Source organism: Poecilia formosa, unplaced genomic scaffold (assembly GCF_000485575.1).
Source record: "Poecilia formosa unplaced genomic scaffold, Poecilia_formosa-5.1.2 Scaffold130, whole genome shotgun sequence".
Lineage (NCBI taxonomy): Eukaryota > Metazoa > Chordata > Actinopteri > Cyprinodontiformes > Poeciliidae > Poecilia > Poecilia formosa.
Genome location: NW_006800069.1, coordinates 1,264,483 through 1,285,548, shown reverse-complemented (window position 1 = coordinate 1,285,548; position 21,066 = coordinate 1,264,483). Strand labels below are relative to the sequence as shown.

Here is a 21,066-nt window from a genome sequence, read left to right as displayed (position 1 = left end):
ACCAGTGTTTGAACTGTAAATGTTCCATGCACAAATATGCAGATGCTGGGGGGGAGTTGGAGGGTCCACACAACGTTTCCCAGAGGTTTCACATCCTTATACGGCTTTGTGAGGGAGGATACGGGGCGAATCATGAAGCTCAAACTTCTTTTATGTCACCTGGATGCTCTGAGGAAGACAAACTGTCTGTGTTTGCCAAGACGGATCAATTAGATAAAGAAATAATAATTTAAAAAAAAGCCAAAGGGTCGAAGCGCCTTGTGAAAAGCAGTTGAGTCGCAGTGCCTGGGCTCTGAAAGCAGCGAAAGGAAACAAACCAGTGGAACTGGATGAACTGTGTTACTGTCTGGAGACGAAGCAAGGCCTGAACTGGGATAATCGAGGATGTGTAAAAGAGCAACCGGTTGCTTCACTGAAGGTTTTAAAAACTAATATGATGGAGAAGAGCTGGAAACGTGAAACAGAGAACACCTACAGCAGATGGACACAAAACCATTGATTAAAAAAAAACTACAAAACCATGTGCAGTGATTTGAAAAAGGAACTTTTTCCACATTTCTTCACGCTGCAACAAAAAGTTCAACATGCTGTCTTTATTTTACGCGATTAATCAAGAGTAGAAGAACAGCAACATATTTGATGCTGTCAAACTTGACGGGGTTTAGAGTCGTCATCCCAGTGGAAGGTGAATCTCAGCTCCTTGATAATCTCTAGTTTCTTCTTGGATTATCCTGAATGAAGCTCCTTCCATCTTCACATCAGTTCACACAGCAACTCTTATTCTTTTAAAAGGAAAGAATCACCACAGGCTACGTCACATCGGCCAAAGAGTTGTATTATTTTATTTTCTTTATGTGGTTCGTGTGACCCGACTTCCTGCCATCAAAATGCCGTTTCGTTTAATAAACTATTTGTTCAAGCTTTATGTGTGACCAGAGGTTAGGAGCAACATTAAGAGATAAAAGAAACTTTAAAAGTGGTTATCAAGTCTTGCTTTGTTTTTTTTTTAACTTGAGTAAAATTTCTGGATACTCCACTCACTGTGAGTAACTTCACTTGAGTTTTTATTTGAGTAAAAGCATGTTTTTATTGTCGTTTTAGGTTTTGACTTTTATTCCCCGATTTGTTTGTTCTGCACATCACTTTGGCTGAGCTTCTGTTTTTTTTATATTTGCTTGATAAATAATTTGGATTTGATTGGATTTCCTGAATAAATAAATAAATAAATAAATAAAGCATACCCCTGCTGCGGGCAGCCTACCCCATGAGAGTCAGACGACTCGAGCGTCCCTTACTTTCACTTCTCAAAGGTGGGAACTTTAATCTCATTTGACCAGAAAACCTTGTTCTGATCCGTCTGATGTGTTTGTCGGCCTTCATGATTCTGCTTATTCACTGTTATTACTCTAATAGTCTTCTGTATTTAGCTGTCTTTATACAAGAAGTGCAGAAAAAAAATCTATTCTGTAGTGAATGACATTTCCTGGGCATTCTGAATCCATTCAAAATGCTCAAAAAATTATTCTAGTCTTAGTTTGTTTTAGTAAAATTATATTTTGAATAATTCTTTGATTATTTTCTATTAGGAAAACGCCGGGCAATTAAGCTAACCTAACACTGGTCATTTAAGTTACGCAAATTTAATGCACAAATTGTGTCAAATTTTATCAGTTTATATTTATTTTTAAAAATAAATGTTTACACTGTTTTTTTTCTCTCATCAGCCACATTTAAACATTATCTCTAGACTGTTTTGAATAGAAAAACTTCTTTCTGAAATTGTTTCTGAATCAAATCATGGATTCACACATCTCTAATTTAAACCAGTATCAAATTAGTTGCCTTCTAAAAGCAAATGGCTGAATAAAATTTTACTTAAGGGTGTCATAGTATCAGGAGCTAAACACAAGTCATCGTTTATATTTTCAGTACATTTTTTAACAACCACTTTTTGATTTCTTCACAGCTACTTGCTGTCCTGTGTTGGTTTATGACATAAGACGTAAAATACGTTGGAAGCTTCTGGAGACTTTCACAAAGAACTGTAGACTGACTGAAACCTGAAACTAAATCACGCATTTTCCTTTATTTTTTGTCGAATTTTGGCTGAGAAGTCCAGTCCCATTTGACTCCAAGTAATGCGTCACGAATTAAAGCCGAACACGTGCTACATAAAAATCCGACTGCCTCAATGCTGCACACATATAAAACGTTAGACAGTTGTTCATCTGTGGGGGGATAAAAATGCGCCGGGGAAATTCCCCAACAGATGAGTCTGGGAGAGAGCGTTTAATACATCAGTCGTGACAACACAAGAAGCCTCTTGTGCTGCTGTTTTTGATGCTAAGGAAAAGCTGGTGGAGTTAAGAGGTCCAGAGAAAAGATGGAGGAATGTTAGAGGAGGCTGCCGGACAGGAACTTAGCCTGAACGATGAATGGAAGGAAAAAAGAGAAAAGAGGGTGGTCGACGCCAGACACAGGGCTTTTGTGTTTGCCTATCAGCTGGAAATCACTAACAACACCGCAGACCACCACCCCACCCGGAAAGTGTGTGTGTGTGTGTGTGTGTGTAAACAGCATGTCAGTGACTGACATTTGGTTTTCAATAGTCGACTGGAGCGCAGGGTAAGATAAGAACGTGCTCCTCGGGGGCCCCGGCGCGTTTCGTTTGGCCAGACACAAATATCAGATGAAACTACGTGTTTGCTAATCTGACACAAAGACGGAAAGAAACATAAAGTTTCGTCGTTGTGACGTCACCGTGTCCGTCTCCGTCATCATCAACACTTCATTTCAAACTACACCCTGGAAATGATCAAATATTAGACGTGGGGAACCAGTGGAACCATGTATTTACTTTTACACTTCGCCCTGTTTTACCAGTGATTACATCAAGATGTCGTATCCCCACAAACATTTTTTTTTGTAAGCAGTTGGTTGTTTTGGCAGGCCAAGGGGAACTTGACCTGGACGTGGGTACAAGGGCCTAAAAACTTTATCAGCTGTAACATGATCTGAATAAAGCTTCCTGCATGACTTGCTACCTGAAAAAAGTCAAGCATGAGGCCAAACCAAAACTGTAAAATGTACAAAACGGTGCATTTTTGAGCTGTTGGACCGCATTGTGCGTGTGGACCAAATTAGACATTTCACAGGCGTTATTATTGCAAACTGAAGCTAAACTTTGCACAGACTCCACTCTGTCTGAGCATTTACTGTCTTACATGTAGGTCCAGATACCGTCTATAAAATTTCACGGCGACTCCGCTGGAGCAAAAACAAAGAGTCGCAGAGCGCGGATCAAACGACCGAAGATAAAGGTGCATCAAACCGTTGACTTATCGTTCGCCTTGAAGCTACTCTGACTACTGAGCAAGCACTCATTGTCCCTTTTGGGTATTTCGCTTGCTGTGTCTGATGTCTTGGGAACAGATACAACATTCAGCAAAGCAGCTAATGATCTAACACAATACAGTGACAGCTCACTGCTTCTTTGGCAAAACGCTCTGACTAATGCTGATTCAGGAGTCTTTGATGTTGCCTGAGTGAATCAAAGGGTCCTTTCTGCCTCGAAATTTTGCCGACAGAACTCACCAAACTTTAAAACCCCTGAAGAGGCAGAAAGCTCATATGCTCGATGATTAAATGTGACTCATGTGTCTGAAACATCCGTTAGACGCTTGTAAATTAATAATATCCTATTCATAAATTTAAAAAAAAATATTCTTTTAACGTTGACGGGGCAAATTCCAGAACGCTAAAACCCCCTTTTCTGATTATTTTTCTAGATTATTTTTTTTCAGCTGGATCTTAAACCCTGAAGCAAAGAGCATTCTTTTGAAACTTCTACATTAAGAAAACAAAAAACAAAAAAAAAAACACACACACTAAGTTTAGAGTGCAAATGAGTAACTTCATCCAATTTGGATGGAAAACACTTTGTGGGGATTTTGAGAAACAGTTGGTCTCTTTCTCCTTACAATAATATCGGATTAAGTTCTGGGCGTTTCGAAGAAAAACATGTTTTCATTTAAAATCCAAGCAAGCCTTGTGATGTTGATCACTGATACAAAGCTTAGAAAAACGTATCCCATCATCCTCTACTGCAGTTGCTCAATAAAAACACCTTGAACTTTGCTGCTTTTATGCGCTGCGGCTTCTTCCGTCGCAATGTCATAGATGGAAAGTTGTGGAAGATTTGCGTTTTTCTACCAGATGAAGTCACGGAAACTTTAAGGGAGGGAAGGGGCGGAGGGCTGAATAAAAGATCAGTTTTAGCACCGATTTCAAACGGTTACACTTGAGAAACACTGAGGCCTTTCATGTGCCAGACATATCAAGCCTAGGGAGAGACGAATGAGTCCAGTCGGATTCTTCCAGAGCAATATCAAAATAAGATAAGAGCCAGGTCAAACTCAGAAAGAGGACGAGGCACTTCGTTTTTATTTGCTTCTCGAATTAAATCAGGCACGCTAAAAGACCCGCAGAGTACGAGCTCTCGATTTGGACTTCAAAGTTCTGCCCCGCGTTACGAAACTCGCTGATTTATTGCGAGAGCGATCCGGCGCTACGCGGCATGCGGCGCGCAGCCTCTCGAAAGTTTAAACCTGCAAACTGTCTGTTCGCACCGCAGGCCCAACCATCTCTAAACACCTGTTTTGAATCAGCAGTCCGAAGCCAAATATTTGCTGTGACATCACCGCTCGCAAGAGGGAGCAGATTCAATGATACGACGCCACCACTACACACACACACACACCCACACGCGAGGTGGGACCAACGGAGCGTCTCTGCTGCACCTGATTAGATGAAAACACGTCGGCTAACCTTTTGGCATCATATGCTCCTCATCAGCAGACCGCAGGCATGAAGATGAATCTGCTGGCAGGCGTGGATGAACTGCAGCCTCTGACTGTTAAAAGTAAATTTTTCACGTTTTATCACGCTCTTCAGAAGCTTGTTGGTTTAAATAAGAGAGGAACTGATGAGCCATTTTGCTCCTGACCTCATGACACTTGCTGGGCTTTTAAAGTGCTTTCTGGGCTTTTAAAGTGCTTTCTGTCTTATGGTGCAGATAAGAGCCTGCACCATATAACAGACCTTTGAAAAGTGGTGCAAAATTGCAAAAGGGAAGGAAAAGGACACAGAGTTAAAACAGTGAAGAGTGTGGCAGTCTGCCCCTTTTACTAGGATACTCCTAAATCAATCCAAAGCAAGGAAGTGCTATGTAGGAACTATCCAGCTGTTTTCTGAAGCACCTGGAGGTTTCTAAAGGTGTTTTCACACCTGATATTCTGGTAGATGTTGTTTGATTGTGGAACAAAGTTGCAGCATTTGTTACATTTTCATCTGGAGCGTTTTGCTTTCATGCTGCATTGTGTCAAACAAACCAAACCCTTCGAAAGACCAGTTCCTCCCCTCGCCTGTGGTGGCGCTGCACTAAGAACCGTTGAAGGAAACAACATAAATACCTCCAAGAAAAGGAATTTCTTCCTTCCTCTCAAAATGTAAACAAAAATGGAGTAGAGTCAAATTTTACCCAGTTATCTTTGGTAAAAGACCACGAGTCATTTCTCTCTCTACCATATTTATTTAGGTTGAGAATACCCAGAATGCCTTGCACTGTAGTCCGCTTCCTGCATTTTGTGAGTTCTCGGGTATGCTTGGCATTCACATATGTATTCGAACCACACCAGAGTTCACATCAACTGAACCGAAACCTGGGTTTTTAGGCGGACCAGAGTTCACCGTTTGGTCCAGATCAGAGATCGATTGCGCATTCACACTTCCCCAAACAAGCCGGACTTTCTGGGGTAACAGACCAGAGTTTGATTAAAGCAGACTAAACTGGACTAATGTGAAAGCACCCTAAGAGAACATTACCCTGACCGAACACTGAGGATGGGAACAACCATAAGAAGCCATGTTTGGATTTTGCCGCAAGCCGTGCAGGAGACGCAGCATGCACCTGGAAGAATCAGAGCAAAAATGAGCATTTTGACCTACATCCTTCAAAGCACTATACAGATATGTACTCAAAAAAAACTAAGCCTGCGCATAACCAAACACACTGTTCCCATGGTGAAACATGGTGGTGTGAGAGTCATGCTGTGGGGATCCAGAAAAGGGAAGCTGCAAAAGATTCTAAACAAATCGCTATACATAAAGAGCTGGTGAATAACAGAAGACTTGCAACCATGTATCCATCAGCTTTGATATGATCTGAAAACCATCACCATTGTTTGCTGCCTTTTAGTATTTTCTAAACAAGTCTGTCTTGAAACAATGACAGGAGCACTGGACAGGAAGGATGATGCGGTTTTGCTTTGTTTCAATGGACGAAAATCCCATTTGGAAGAGCTACAACTAGACCAACGAACATCGTTAGGTTAATTTTCAGATCCCGGGGTCTGTTTGGCTTAACCTCTAGCCCTGATTTAACCCCGGCCTCCCTAAACTTAAAAGGTAAATTCCATCATTCCTTTGCTCTGCTGAAGGTGAACTGGCTCAGGGGTGAAGGCCGTGACCCTTTCAACCCAACGAAGAGGAGGCAACATTCTTCCTCTGGCAAAGTAATTGCTGCTCAGCCACTATAGCAGCAAGGCATTTCACATCACCCCTTATCACTGCTGTTAAAATACACCCAGGAATTGGTTTTTGTCAGGAATGAAACAGCCAGGTCTAAAAAAAAAAAAAAAAAAAAAGAGAAGTTGAAGAGTGAAGCCAAAACCGGGGAGAGGACACATGAGCGAGACCTTGAACGCATTCCTGCCACATTTAGTTCCTCTCAGCCGCATCCCTGAGCGCCATCCATCACTCCAGCCACAGTGTGAGAGCAGCTGTGCCGGCCGCTCCTCTCAGCAGGTGAGTATCTGTGACTCTGCTCTTTAGACGAGAAGACGGAGGAGGAAGAGAGAGTTTGAACGACTGCACTGCCTCAGTTCAGGTTGTTTATCCTCATTTCTCTATTTCTCTCTCCCGTTGGGCTTTCAACTCTTTTGCACCTCCTTACTGGTGAGTTTGAGCTTGTCTTTTCCCAGTTGAGATGGATTCAGCGTTCACTGCCGAGAACAGCTGTTCCTTTGCAGTGTTCTGAAGGAGGTTTTTGGCTTTCATTTGCCTGAAAGACCCACAAATTATACCCCAAATTCAAGCGGATGCAAGCTAAACAGATCCTATTGCAAGGAGAATTTGGCCGAAACGTTCTTTCTTCATATTTACTGCAGTGTGGTGAGGAAACAGTAGAGGACTGAGCACACAGCCATGAGGACTCTGATGGAGCTGGACATGTTTGTTTCCAATGCGAAATAAGTGAAAGTTCACAATCCATAGGCAGGTGGGATTGTTCAGAATAAGTAGAAATTAATAACTATTAATATCTGGGCAATTATTGTATTAAGCATTCAGCTAAATGCAGAGTTAAATTGATGTAAAGGAGAATGACCTAAATGGGGGTTTTTTGCAGGCAGAGGGGGTGAAATTAACAGTACAGTTGGCATTTTTGAGAAATAAAAATTGCATCTTTTTTTCTTTAATCAAGTTGCAAATAAATCTTTGATACTATCAACTGAGTTTCTCTTCATTTCCTGTTATTTTACTCCACTTGCCTTTTTTTACACTGAAAAATTATCCTTTAAAAACTGTTTCTGAGGCCAAATCGTCTCCTTGCCGAATTGAGGGGGGAGAAACGGGAACACAAAGAGGCAATTATGTGGAGCCCCACGTCCAAAAACCTTTCAAGAAAAATAGTTGGAAGTCGAGATGCCCAAAGCTGTCATCTTCACCAACCCCTCAAGGCGGTTTTGTATGAAAACCAGACCAAAGTTGTTTTACTGAAGTTACCACATGGGTTGCAGAAGACTAAAGACAGTTTGTTGCCACGGCCACAGATGGAAATTCAAACCCCTCCGTGTGAAGAAGGACCAAACCAGAAACTCCGTCGCCTTTTATGGAAAACGGTCAAAGTGAAAAACTCAAACTAAGGCTGATCATTCATGTCTTGTACGTAGGATGTTTACAACTGAATAAGTACATTGTTCAACTATAAGCAGACCAACTCTCTTTTCTTTACTTCTAGCCCAGTTTTCAAACTTTTTTCCCTGTCTCCATCTCTCATGGATTTCCTGTGTGTTGCATCCCAATTGGATTTGGTGAAGACGCCCCTCGTTCTTCGTCCCTTTACTTTCTTTTTCCATAAATCATATCAGTTATTCCTCCACTCTGTTTCTCCACTAAGGGTCTCTTTATTTCCCAATCTGTGATTGTCAACACATTTCCCTTCACTGTCATCAGCAGCGGTGGTCTGCGACATTCGGCGACCAGCCTCGTCACCCAGCGCCAGACATCCATGTCACCACCATCGTCTTCGTCCATCGTCGTCACACGTTTGTCACATGATCGCCGTCATCGACATCATCGCTCACTCTTAGCTGCAGCTTGTGGGCATGTTTATGGCCTGCGCGTGCTCTGCTGAGGGACATGCAAAGTCATATTTTATGTAGTCAGCGTTGAGCCAAAAGTGTTTAACGCCAGCTTTTATTAGCTTATTTTCCCTCAATCTCATGTTACCACTTTTTCTCTCCTTTTTTTCTGTTCTCTTTTTTTCTGACTTTATATAAGTAACACGAGCCAGCAGGACTGTATGTCCAAGCACGCCACACATTTTATCAGTGGACAGAATCTACATAAAACTAGACCTCGGCGTAGAACCCGCCTCACTCTGGCACCGGGTTATTTGCAACCCACTTTATTAGACCCACCTGTTCAAATGCTCGTTGACCCAAATAGCGAATCAGCCAATCACAAAGCCTTGATTTAATCCAGCTAGGAGACTTGCTAGAAATTACCTGCACACCCGAATCTATCATGTTTATTGATTCTGAGCATGACAATAAGTTCACTGTACACCAGTGGCATCTACAGTCATCAAATCTCAATCTTCTTCAATTGTCTTACCAAAATGGACCACCAACAAAGACATGGGAAAGAACCTTAGAGTAAAATGGTTTAGTTGTACTGAAGACGGGTGCAAGGCATCCAAGAAAGTGCCAGAATCCCCTCTTCCTGTAGATAACCCCCACACAATCTTGTTGCTGTCAGCACCGAACTTACGCAACACTGACGGCTGGCAGTCGCAGATGCTTCTGCACGTAAAATAAATTGAATACTTTTGTACAGCAGGGCATCAGAAAAGCAGTTTCTATCCAAAAGATGGCAGAATGAAATTCATCAGCCAGCGCGAGGATAAACCGAGTAAGACTCCTGCACAGTTATCTTCTCTGATAAATCCTTCTCCTGACTGTTTGGGAGATCTGGAAAATCATTTGTCTGAAGGAGATGAGTGATGCCATGAGCCCTGTGTCGTGTCAACAGTAAAGCATCCTGATACAATCCATGTGTGGGGTTGATTCTCGTCCAAGGGAGTGGACTTTCTGACGAGTCCACCAAAGAGCACTGCCAAAAATTGAGAGGGCGGTCAAAATGACCTCCAAGAGACAATTCCTTTGACAATTCAGACACATTTTGGAGATGATGGAGCACCATGTAATGAGGTGGAAGTGATGATGGAGTGACTCAAGCATCGTAAAAAACCAAAACTCTTGGAGCTGTGTCCTTAAAACTTCCCGGACCTCAATGCTATTGAGAATCAGTGCTCACTTCTCGGCAAAAAAACATAATGAGACAAAAGGGGGAATTGACCCATAAGTTGGTGGGGCGATTTTTCTTTTTTAAGCCAGGAGATCAGCTAGAAATGACACCTTGTTGAGGTGGAGCATTGTTCGCCATGAAAGTGAACTGGCCTGTGTAAACCGACTGGATCGTTGATGTTATTCAGGTACTATCAGCTGATCACTGTGCAGGCGGAGAGCCACACAGGTCACACAACCATCTCCAAAGGCTCGTCTGGAGACTGACTGACTGTGTTCTCTTTAATGTTTCAATCTAGGCTGGCAGTCATCATTTCTGCTCAACGTGATTCCACTTTCCTTTTAAGTTTAACACAAACTCGTCCCCGCCCCTTAAAGACGGTGACACCTGCGGTGAGTTACCCAGCAGGTCGTCTGGTAAGCAGATTCTACTAATGTAAGCATCTGGATGCTTTAGTTATCTGTGGAGTTCACTTCCCTGTTCAAAAGGACGCTGTTCACAATTATCCTATTTTTATTTTTATTTTTTAACAGTGCAGGTCAGAGGCTGTGCATACTTTTTACATCAGCAGATATTCTGAGCAGTTTTATGGCTCCGACTCAAAGGCCTCTGGTAAATCTTGCACGTGCTGGATGTTGTTTCTGAACGGGAGTGAGAAACATGGTTGTAATTAGTTAAATATTAACAAAAGGCTTTGAACTTTCCTGTAAGGTCAGATGATAAACACACCTAAGCACTGTTCTTGAATCTGAAACCGTGCTTGCTGTTCAGCAGTGAGCTTCTCCTATATCACATTTCACGACCAGACTTCCAAGCCCTATGTAAGTGCAGACACCATAAACAATTATTGAGACCAAACAAAGTTTTTACAACTCTGTTGAAGAAATTATTAAATCCAGACATACAGTCAAGTGAAAAACAGAACTGTCAAAGTTTAATATCCAGTTTTTCCCTAAACCACTATAACATATTTATGTCTAAAATAATTTTTTATCTCTGGAAATGATGAGGACACCAGTGACATGGAGACATTTTGTCAGCTCCAAGATATTTGGGATGTTCTATTTCTAAATCCTCAACCTGTCCTGGATGGATTTTTACTGGTACGTTTTGAGTCATTATCTTTCTGTGCCCACTTCTATTTCATTTCTACTTCGTTTTACTCGAGCGCGCCCTGCTCCACAGCAGATTTCATGGGGGATTCCATGATGGTGAGACGACCAGATCCCGCTGCAGCTGAGTCGGTGGGGTTCTTTTCCTGGAATGTCACATTTAGTTTAGACCAGACATTTCCTCAGTTAAACCCGTCTTAGGCTCATCTCAGCCAAAAACAGGTGATCACTCGCAAATCTACAGTTAGACCAACAAACTAAATGACTGAGGTTTAAACAGACTTAAAATGCTGAGTTTGTTTTAATAATATGTATGATATGTGTGTGTAGTGTGCTAATTAAGCTGGAAAAATAGTTGGTGATCTGATTTTTTATATATTTTTTTAATTATGATAAAACTCCATGCAGAAAGACAGCAGGACCTGGATTTTAATCCAGGACCTTGTTGCTGAACTTTTTAAATTATATTTTATGTACATTTTAAAAAAGTATTTTTTACATTTCTAATTGTTTGGACCTATTATGGAAACTTTTTGCATGTTTTTACTTTTCCATTTGGGTCTCAACTGCTTCTAAAAACACCTCAAGCACTAGCCGATTTCTGGTGAACAATTACTTTTTTTTGGTTTCTGGTAAAATGAGTCATTTCAAAACCTCCCAATTGTTAGGTCACCTAGCAACAAAAGCTGAGCTCCAGCATGTTTGGTCAGCTGGTTTTACCACTGTATGTGCTGTACAATGGCTGCTGGAAAAGACAGATGTTTTTTGTTGTTGACTTACTGTCCATTGTTATTGGTTTTACAGGAGGCTCAACTAATGCTTGTCAAAGCGAATCTGTTTGCAGCCTGTGTAAATGTTGAGTTGGGCCAGCAGCAGTTAGTCTGGAAGAATGTGGTCAACATGTTTTGTGTAGCCCACTGACCTCTCCTCACCTGTTCAAGGTCAACTTTACAGTATTGTTAAAACCAATATTAAATGGCCATTCGTCTAAATATGTTACAAAAACACAAAGACTGTTTTTTTTGTTTTTTTTTTACTTTTTAAACACTTTAGACATTTTCCCATCCACAACGCACGCCAGTGCATCTCATCTCCGGCTGTTCTGTACTGATTTTAAGCCACTCTGAGACTTGCGTTTGTGAGAAAGTTTGAGAACGAACGGCTCCATTACAATAAACAATGCAGGAGCATGTGTGTCATGCATTAACGATTACTGTGTAGGATATTTACTGGTGTAAAGCTGTGTAGCTGCTTTCTAAGATTGTCAGATAATCCACTGAGGTTTCTGCCTGGACTGAAAATCTACATCTCCAAGCCTTTCACTGAAGCATTTTATAAGGAAAGAAAGAGACGGCGCCTGCTCGGTCTGCCAGCTTTGCTCTAACCACCATCTCGGCTTCATCGGGTGACGTAATGTTAACAAAAATCAGGACACGGAAATCTCCAAAAGCTGACCTGACTTTACACGCTAAAAACGCAACCGCAATGTTATTTGAGAAAAAGGTAAACTCCACAGTATGTTTTTCCTCCGCAAGTGACAGGAAATAAACGCCAAAAAGGAGACCCAACAGGAAAGCCCACTTCATGAATCAACATCTAATCATGTGAAAGTTTATAAGAGGGTAATTGGACGTTAATGTGTTTGGATGTTTTTCACCAGCAAGAGTTTTTGACTTTCCTACAGGAGGAGCGCTAGACATTCCCGTTCCTGTCCACTGCGGAGCAGAGGGGCGTGGAGCAGCGCGCTCCGATTGTATCGTACAAGTGGAGCCCAGAGGAAGGAGGCGGCGAAGGGCTGAAAGGTAAAACAAAGAACTAGCAAGGGGACAGATTGGCAAAAAACACACGCACGTCCATTTTCATGTAGAATTTTAAAGGAAAGAAGTAAATGTCCAGTTACTCCAAAAAACTTAGGCTCTGAGTTTGTAAAGTCTTTGGCTTGCTTAAGGTGATCGTTAAGTACATTTTTTACAAGAGCCGACTGTTCTTAGCCATTGGCCCTCTGCAAATGGAGGTAATTGGTACCTGTGGGAGGACAATCAGACCCAGAACACACTAATAACCCACAACCGACCAACTGTCAAGAGATCCGAGGGGAAGGAAATTACCATAAAAAAATTATATATGTATTAGACAGCTAATTCCAAAGTGCAGATTGTCCAACTCAAATTAGGAACTTCACAGGGTTTCGAATTAATCGCAATTAATGGCTTATATTCTATCTATTCACAAAGTAAGTAGTACCTTCACTCTGAAAGAATTAGATTAATTAAAAATTAATCTATGTAATTAAGAGATCAAAACTAATCAACATGCTGAAGTCATAACTGAAACATAAAAAGCTTTGCTAAAATGTTATTATTGGGTACGTGACTGGCCACAAGAGAAACTGTGACAGCAACTATAAGAACAACTGTACGCTAAAGTCACCGAAACCTTTGAAGTCCACTACTGGTTTAAAGTAAAATACAGTTTTGTTTCATTTGTGTGTGTGTGCGTGTATGTGTGTGTGTGTGTGTGTGTGTGTATGTGTGCCTCTATGGAGGCAATAGGAAATGAGGTGGACGAAGCTAAATGGCTCTAAGTGTCCAGACACTGAGACGAAGTGGGAAAAGTCCTCCTGGCGATGTCTACTACAAGATGACTGAAAATGTTGGACTGACTCAGCGGGGTTAAGAGTGTGTGTGTCTGTGTGTATGCGTGCGTGCGTGTGCGTGTGTGTGTGTGTGTCTGAGACTCTTAACGCAGCTTCCTTTAGTCACAAGCATTTTCATTCTGATTCAGCAGCAGAAATGACCTAAATGCGATTCAATGGCTATCTGTTTGCACGCTTACGGACTGCAAGATCACAATGACTTGTGTCAACTGGTGTGTGTCTGGATTGGTTTACTGTGAATTCGTCGTTCAGGTGATGATCTGCATCTTGGAGGCCAAGCCGCCATCGTACCTGCATCAGCAATCAACAGGGATGTGTTTTTATAAGGAAGATGACTCCTTTTCTTTCTTTCTTTTTTCTTTTTTTTGTACTAGAATCAAGTAATAAATTCCTGGTTACATCCAAAACAAATACTGTAAAGTCCCCGCTTGTCTGAGCAAATCTCACAAGTCACAGCCAAGCAGAACCAGGTGCCTATACAGACGAACGCAGCCAGAGCAGATGGAGAGGCTGCCTGAGGCTGAACTAATTTAGTGCACATTATGTGCAGTGGCTTTGTTTGACCGGGGCTACTTACTGTAAGTTTTTCTACCCTCATAGGAACCAATTTAAAGCAGGTCAGAGGTCAGTGTCACACTCAAGGGAGCCGCTTTCCTGTTTGCGACAGAAGAAATGAAGGGTAAACTACCTTGTCAAATATCAAATTAAGCCTGGATTCAGTCATACAGCTGTGCTGGATGTAAACAACTCTGGTATGTTCTGCAGTCTTATGACTAGAAAGATAAGGAGAATAAGTTTTATTATTTCTTTATTCTGAGCAAAAAGAAGGGAAATACTGAAACTTTCTCAGGCAAATAGTTTTTCATGTTTCTGTTTTTTCAAACAGAAATGTGAAATTTATTCAAATGAACCTGTTGCACAATGTTTCAAACAATGAGGTGCATTTACAAAGAAATGTCAACTTAATCTCGGTCTTTAATTATCTAAGTTGGGAAAACATCAGTGCTGACAGAGTAAATCTGGAAAACGCACACACCCCGATTGAACTACCGGGTTTGATGGCGTAATAAAAAGAGACCATAATAAATCGCTTCAGTCACTTTTGGTTGATTTTAGCATTTACTTCACACTTTCCATTAACTGCAGTAAGTCTGACCAACGTTAAAAGACAAAAAATCAAGATGTTTGCTTATTTGCATCCTTACCTAAAGGATCGACTCAACATAAAAAAACTTCCAATGGAAACACTACATTTTCCTCCAATTGGAACGGTCTAGTTAAAGTTCACAACTAAATTTAAAAAACACCTCTAGAGGTCATAATCTGATCCATCAGAAGGAGTTATACAGGGTAAAGGGAAAATACTGGCACGTCAATATGTAGATGATTAAACAGTGATTAAACAAAAGTGTTAGTTTAAGGGTTTGTTCACTTAATATAACAATTGCCCTGCCGCTTTTTTATATTTACATTATTCTTTGAACAGATTTCTTTTTTTCCGCCATTTAAAAACAAGTCTGGTATCTTACCAGAAATAGTATTATTAAAATATTGTATTGCAGCTGGAGTTGCATAAGACAGTGATAGTAATAATTAACAAGAGTTCGAGACGAGCCAGGTTTGACTTCTCGTAAGAAGGAAATAGCTAACTAATTCACCTGCGGCTTCAAAAGAAGTTTCCACCCTTACTGGCAAACATCAGTTAGACAGAATAAGAGTCAGACAGGTTCATTGCAAACACCTGGCACGCACAAACACACACAAACACACACACACACACACACACACACACCCCCACACACACACACACACACACACACACACACGCACACACACACACACACACACACGCGGACACACACAGAGGAGTAAGTTTTACACCTGCCTGTAAGCTCACTTAGGTAAATCTTCTATTGGTTAAAAAATAAACAGACAGAAATAAAACAAAAAGTCAGGACAGGTTTGGGCGTTTAGATGGAAGCTTTGGGCAAATCCACTCTGTGCTGCAAATACTCTCAGAGCAACGACACAGTTACAGCTCCACAAATATATAAATACAAATACTGCTTTTAAAAAACATCCCCATTTATAACATGCTTCTTTAAAACACCAGTGACATAAAGAAGTGTGATTATACTGAACACATTAACTGGATTTGATCATATTGTCAAATTTAACAAACAGTGAAGAAAATACTGAAACTAACAATCAGTAACAGCATTTAAAGTATTAAATAAAAAAAACTCTTTAATTGGAATTTATCGTGACAATAAAAATAAAACCCAAAAATTCTTATCGTGATAAAAATTTATCACGATAAGTGATAAACGGTACGATAAATGTTCACAGTTAAAGGGTTAAACATAAACACTGAACTCCTTTGGGATTCTTAGAACGGTCTAGTCAAAGTCCAGACCTAAATCCCATTGAGAATGTGCAGCAACGTTGGATTGTTTGTTGTTTTTAGAAACCGTTGCTAAAAAACGTTGCTTCATTTTCTCATTGTCTTCATTTTGTGTGTTTCCTCTCACGAAATCCCAACATAACACGCTGACGTTGTTGTTATGACATGACAGAATGTAACAAAGTTCAAGGGATTTGAGTCTATTAGCTGCATGCTACCATTCGCTGCACATGTTGAAATGATGTGGGAGTCGTTTTAAGACTTCATATGTTACAAACATGGCAGCCGTTGAGCACAAACGCTAAGACGATGAGCCCCCCTGTGGCTAATACAGAGTACCGACAGGTCTCTTCCAGATTCCAAACGCCAGCCATTACTCATCCCGACAATATCTGTCTTTCATTACTTTAACAACAACAGGCCCCATAAAGCGACACTGAATGATGGGGTTTTTTATCAAAAAGCGGCAGATCTGCAGTTTTCAATATCAACAAACTGTTCGAGTTTGTTCGTGGTGATGGTTGAAGTTTCCATCACCACGGATGAGAAACGATGGTATTTTATGAAACACGTCTCCAGTGAACTGTCACTCAAACACTTTATTTCATTCGTTATGACTTATGTAAATTTTCCAGAGACTTGTTTGGCTGTCCAAAACCGTCCACCTGGGTTTACCTGTGTCCACCCCCTGTGTCGTGTGAATATGTATTTATTTTAAATGACTAATACTCCGTCACAGCTGACCGTTGCTCTATTACAGTGACAAATGTGCACAGTCGCTCCCGCCCTGAGGTCTGCATTGGTCCCTGCAGATGTTTTCTGCGCTCGCTGGAACCGAGCAAAAGGAGCTCAAGCTGCAACCCAAAAGCCAAACCCATCTGGTCCCAATCCGGGCGCTTTGCAGAGACGGCCGAACGAACGCACACCGATAACGACTTTATATTAAAATGCCGATGGGCCAGGTCATAAAACCACAACTCTGTGGTCAAACTGCGCTTTTTAGGCGAGAGACTGTAACTCTGTGGAAACTTGTAAACAGAAGATTTTTTAATGTCTTTTAAATGATAGAATTAATAAGAAGGTAGAGTAGGCATGAAATACAGACTCTTAGCAAAATATGCTCTTTGTTTAATTTTGATGTGAAGCAACTTGAAAGAAAAACATTTGCGAATGTTTCTGGCTCTTTAAAGCCGATGCAGTTGGAAGTTTCTGTAAGGTTCACCGGCGCTTCCACAGATTTTCAACTAGCCCCATTTATCACAAATCGTGTGTGTGTGAGGAAGTGGGAAGTAATGGGTTGCAGATTTGTGAAAATGTGGATAGTCACTTCGCTGACAGCGACTTTTGGACGCGCTGCAGTTATTCCTGCCTCAAAAACATCTAATTTTACAGAGCAGAACTTTATTTAATAGTGCATTTCAGCTGGTTATCAATCATCAATTACATGCTTTTGTTCAGGATTAAACCGTTGCTTTCTGCTTTTATTTGTATTTCATAAAGTGTTCCAGTGCATTTTGCACACTAAGCTCCGTTTCCATTACAAATGTGCGCAAAACTTTTTCACTTTTTTTTTTTTGATAATGTCAGAAAAAACACAATTTTGGAATAGCTGTGTTTTCATTAGATAAGAAATGTGATTAAAATCACACATGAAAAACCTTGTTCACATGATAAGTCATTAAAAAACATGGCAGTGACAGATGTAAACAGTTACATGAGATAATGTTCACATTTTAGCCAAGGCGCTAGCAGCCATTAGCTACCAGACGAGACGTTAGCGTCCTATTGAGGCGTTGGAGCGACAAGCTACTTGGGAACGGCTACAATTTTGGGGAAATTGTAGTTGACAATTTCACAAGAGAGATATCAATTCAACAGTTTTTAATGACAAATTCAACTTGTGGTGAACTGGGCAATGCCAGGAGACTTCTGTTGGAGCTAGCTGCGCACGGTCCAAGAATGCTAATGCCTGTAAATTAGCACTTTGGTCCTGCATACAAACTGGCATGTTGCGAAAAAACAGGTTTCGATACGACTAAAAAAAATCCCACCTCATCCGAGCACAAAAACGTTCATCAAAAAGTGTGAGTTCTTGCAAAATTGGCATTTTTCCCATTTAGCAATTTTTTATTTATTTATTTTATTTTTTTTGTAGTTTTAAGAGTCAATGGAAACACAACTACTGATACACAAACGTAGGACGGACATCTGATAACCGTCTTAAAATCCTTTCTATGAATCTGAGCCTTGATAAATTTGCTGAAATAGTCGAATGAAGGCGCCGGTGGTTCCCTACCTTCGAGATGTAGGCCTTGATGCCTTCGGCCAACTTGATGCATGGTTCCCCGAAGAGCTGGGCCAGCTGATCTGGGATGTCCTGGTCCTTGTCCAGAGCATTCAGTAAACTCAGGCACTTTAGTTCCTCTGTCACTCCTTGGCTACGGACCTGTACAGCAAACAAGGATGGGAAAAAAAATCAGCATGGGTACATATGAACCAAAGTTCAGAAAAACAAAGGATTAATGCCAGTCTTTCCTGCCTTTTAGCCAAAAAGCAACAAAATAATCTTTTAAATTAAAACCAGCTAGGAACCACGTGCAGCTCCTCCCCTGCTCTTATACTCGAGGCGATTCAGCGTAAAATCCCTAAAGGATTCTCGTGCCCACATACTTTTCACATTCGTTTTAATTTCTGCTGAATCACTTCCAGCATCTCATCTGATTTCAAACAGTTGTCTTGCTTTCGACTGGCCTCCAGGGACAGCTACGGACGTCACCGAGTTAAAAGCCCCTCATGCCCCGGTGTGTCGTCATTCGCTGTGGACGTTCAGGGAGTAGCCTCGCTTCTCTGTCAGTTTCCTTTCACATGTGTTTCACATTTTTCACTCTAACTTAGAAGTTTCCTGAGCCCTCATTCTTGAGCAGATAGGAAGCAAAACACAAAGCAAAAACACGTCAAGAAAACTTGACGAGGAACTGCAATCATCTTAAACTACTAAGACAATCTTGTAAACATGACTGATTCTCAGATTTCATTACTTAAACTGATGAGTTTAGATAAAAGCTTTATTTTCCAGACTTCTTGTCCTTGCTCCGTTTTCTAAATGACTAATGTCTCTTTTAATAATTTGATTTGCCAAACCACTTTTTGACGTATTAGACTTAGTGAAACATAAAAAAAGGCCTTTTTACCAAACGTTTTGTTTCTAGAAAGCCTTAAATTTAGGTAGATTTATACTTTCGGCTCCGAAACTGGATCTAAGCACTAAAACTGCTCTTTTAAGAAGTCTTACAGGCAAAAATAAAGTGCAGAAGTTCACAAATTTATGATTTACCAAATCTACATTAAGTTGAGGATACTCCATATTTTATTTGACAAGTCCAAGAGGTCTTGATATTGGAATAAAGTTGGCCCAAAGGCAACAAAAAGCAGCGAAATGACCCCAGACCAAATTCAAATATAGCTAAATTTGGCATCAGGTTGTTTCGTTACAGTGGGACCTTCAGATAACAGAACTTGACTGCTGTTCAAGATGATCCACAGTAACATTTTATACCCAGAATAAGTGGCAGAAAACAAGTCTAGAAATCCTGGAAAAGCACTAATTTCTGTTATCAGTAATGTAGGATCGTAAGTTTATGGTTAGGAGGAAAATCTATGAGAACCGAAATGGGTGACGGTCTTTGCTTCTGGAGCAACTTTATGTGTGTGTGTGCGTGTGTGTGTGTGTGTGTGTCCTTCAGGGAGGTTTTCACGGTCTAAAAGTCTGGCTAATGACTCTGTAACAAGCACTGATGACGAGAACGAGATTACGCTGCTGCACTCCTTCAACCCCCTGATTTAGTTTTATTAATTTCTTTCCACTTGACCTCTCTTTTCTAATGAAATGTTTTTCCTTTTTTTTTCTGACTTTCTATCTCTCGTCACCTTTCTTTGACATTTCTCTCCCTTCTACAGCAGTTTTTTTTATTATTATTCTTCCAGTAATTGTTCATGTTGATGCCTGAGAGGATCAAGTTGCTCCTGTAGAAGATTATAATGCGACTTTACGAGAGAGTGTGTGTATATATGAGGCCAAACGAATCGAGTCGCGTAAAGAGTTCGCGGGAAGAAAGATTCTCGACATGTTGTGTCCACTCTTTTAAAGATCACTCATGACCTTAACATTTGTGCATCTATTTAAGGACAAGTCATTGGGTTTAATTGGATACAGGTGTCAGCCTACGTTGGGTCACCTTTACTAAATTGGAACACCAATGTGTTACGGTAGGAAATGGGTCACTCTGAGTCTTTAAACTTTTCTTAGAAGAAGCAAAGACATGAGACGGTTTGCCTTCTCGCGCAGCATGTTCCAGAAAAACAACATTTATGGTGAAGAGAGCTTAAATCTTTTCTGGACTTATAGTTATTTAAGGGAGTATTGGGGCTTTGAGTATTTTTCTAAACTGTGGCAAGCAGTGAGTCTACACTTGAGAACATTAATTCTCTGAGACAAACAGTGGAAATTTATAGATACAGCAGAGCGAGCCTCGCTTTTAGCTGCCCCGGTTCAGTCGAGTGTTTACATCAACGTTTAAGCCTTTCACATGAATAAATGCCCTGAAAATGATCCCAGATATCCCTACTTACACATCATTATGCTGCAAAATAAAGATCGCTTTTATCACTGTTGTGTGCTCAACACAAGATTCATTATTAAACTACAATTAAAATGTTATTTTTTTGGTTATGTAAAGAAGAAAAATGTCAATTAGCTGATGTGATGAACAAAATGTTCCTCACATTTTGATGAGGAACATTAAAAGAGACCTAAATGAATATTGAAGCACATTCCTCTGTCGGATGAGAGTCTCTTGGAGTCCGGCGTGTTTTCACAAGAACTTGCTCAGGATTACTCTAGTAAAGATACCGAACACGGAGGTGGGAGTATGAAGACTGAATATTATGGATGCTGTTTAAATAGATGTGCATTCGAACGTCTGAAAAAGGGTCCCGTGACCTGTGGAAACCAACAGCATAAAAAGACTAAGAAATACAGAGCTGCGGACGTTGGGGCACGGAGTAAGGCTGATCTCAATCCCTCCTTCAGACCCAGCTTTCCTCTTGCTCACTTCTCCATATGTTCCCTGTTGTTTTTCAGTACTGCACTGACACAAAGAGAGCACAGTAGGTCATCACGGATCATCTGCGTATAATCAGGACACTTCCCAAGAAAAACTGCTGACAGTGGAATCTGGGCCGAGACA

General features: G+C 40.8%; 1 protein-coding gene across 1 annotated transcript in view; it reads right to left on the bottom strand.

The window, feature by feature from the left end:
* The window catches only part of tnfsf10l (TNF superfamily member 10, like), a 67,748-nt gene that overhangs the window by 18,613 nt on the left and 28,069 nt on the right, over positions 1–21,066 (bottom strand). The window contains exon 2 of the mRNA XM_007561738.2: positions 18,117–18,266. Coding sequence (XP_007561800.1) covers positions 18,117–18,266 — 150 coding nt within the window. The remainder of the gene's footprint in view (positions 1–18,116; positions 18,267–21,066) is intronic.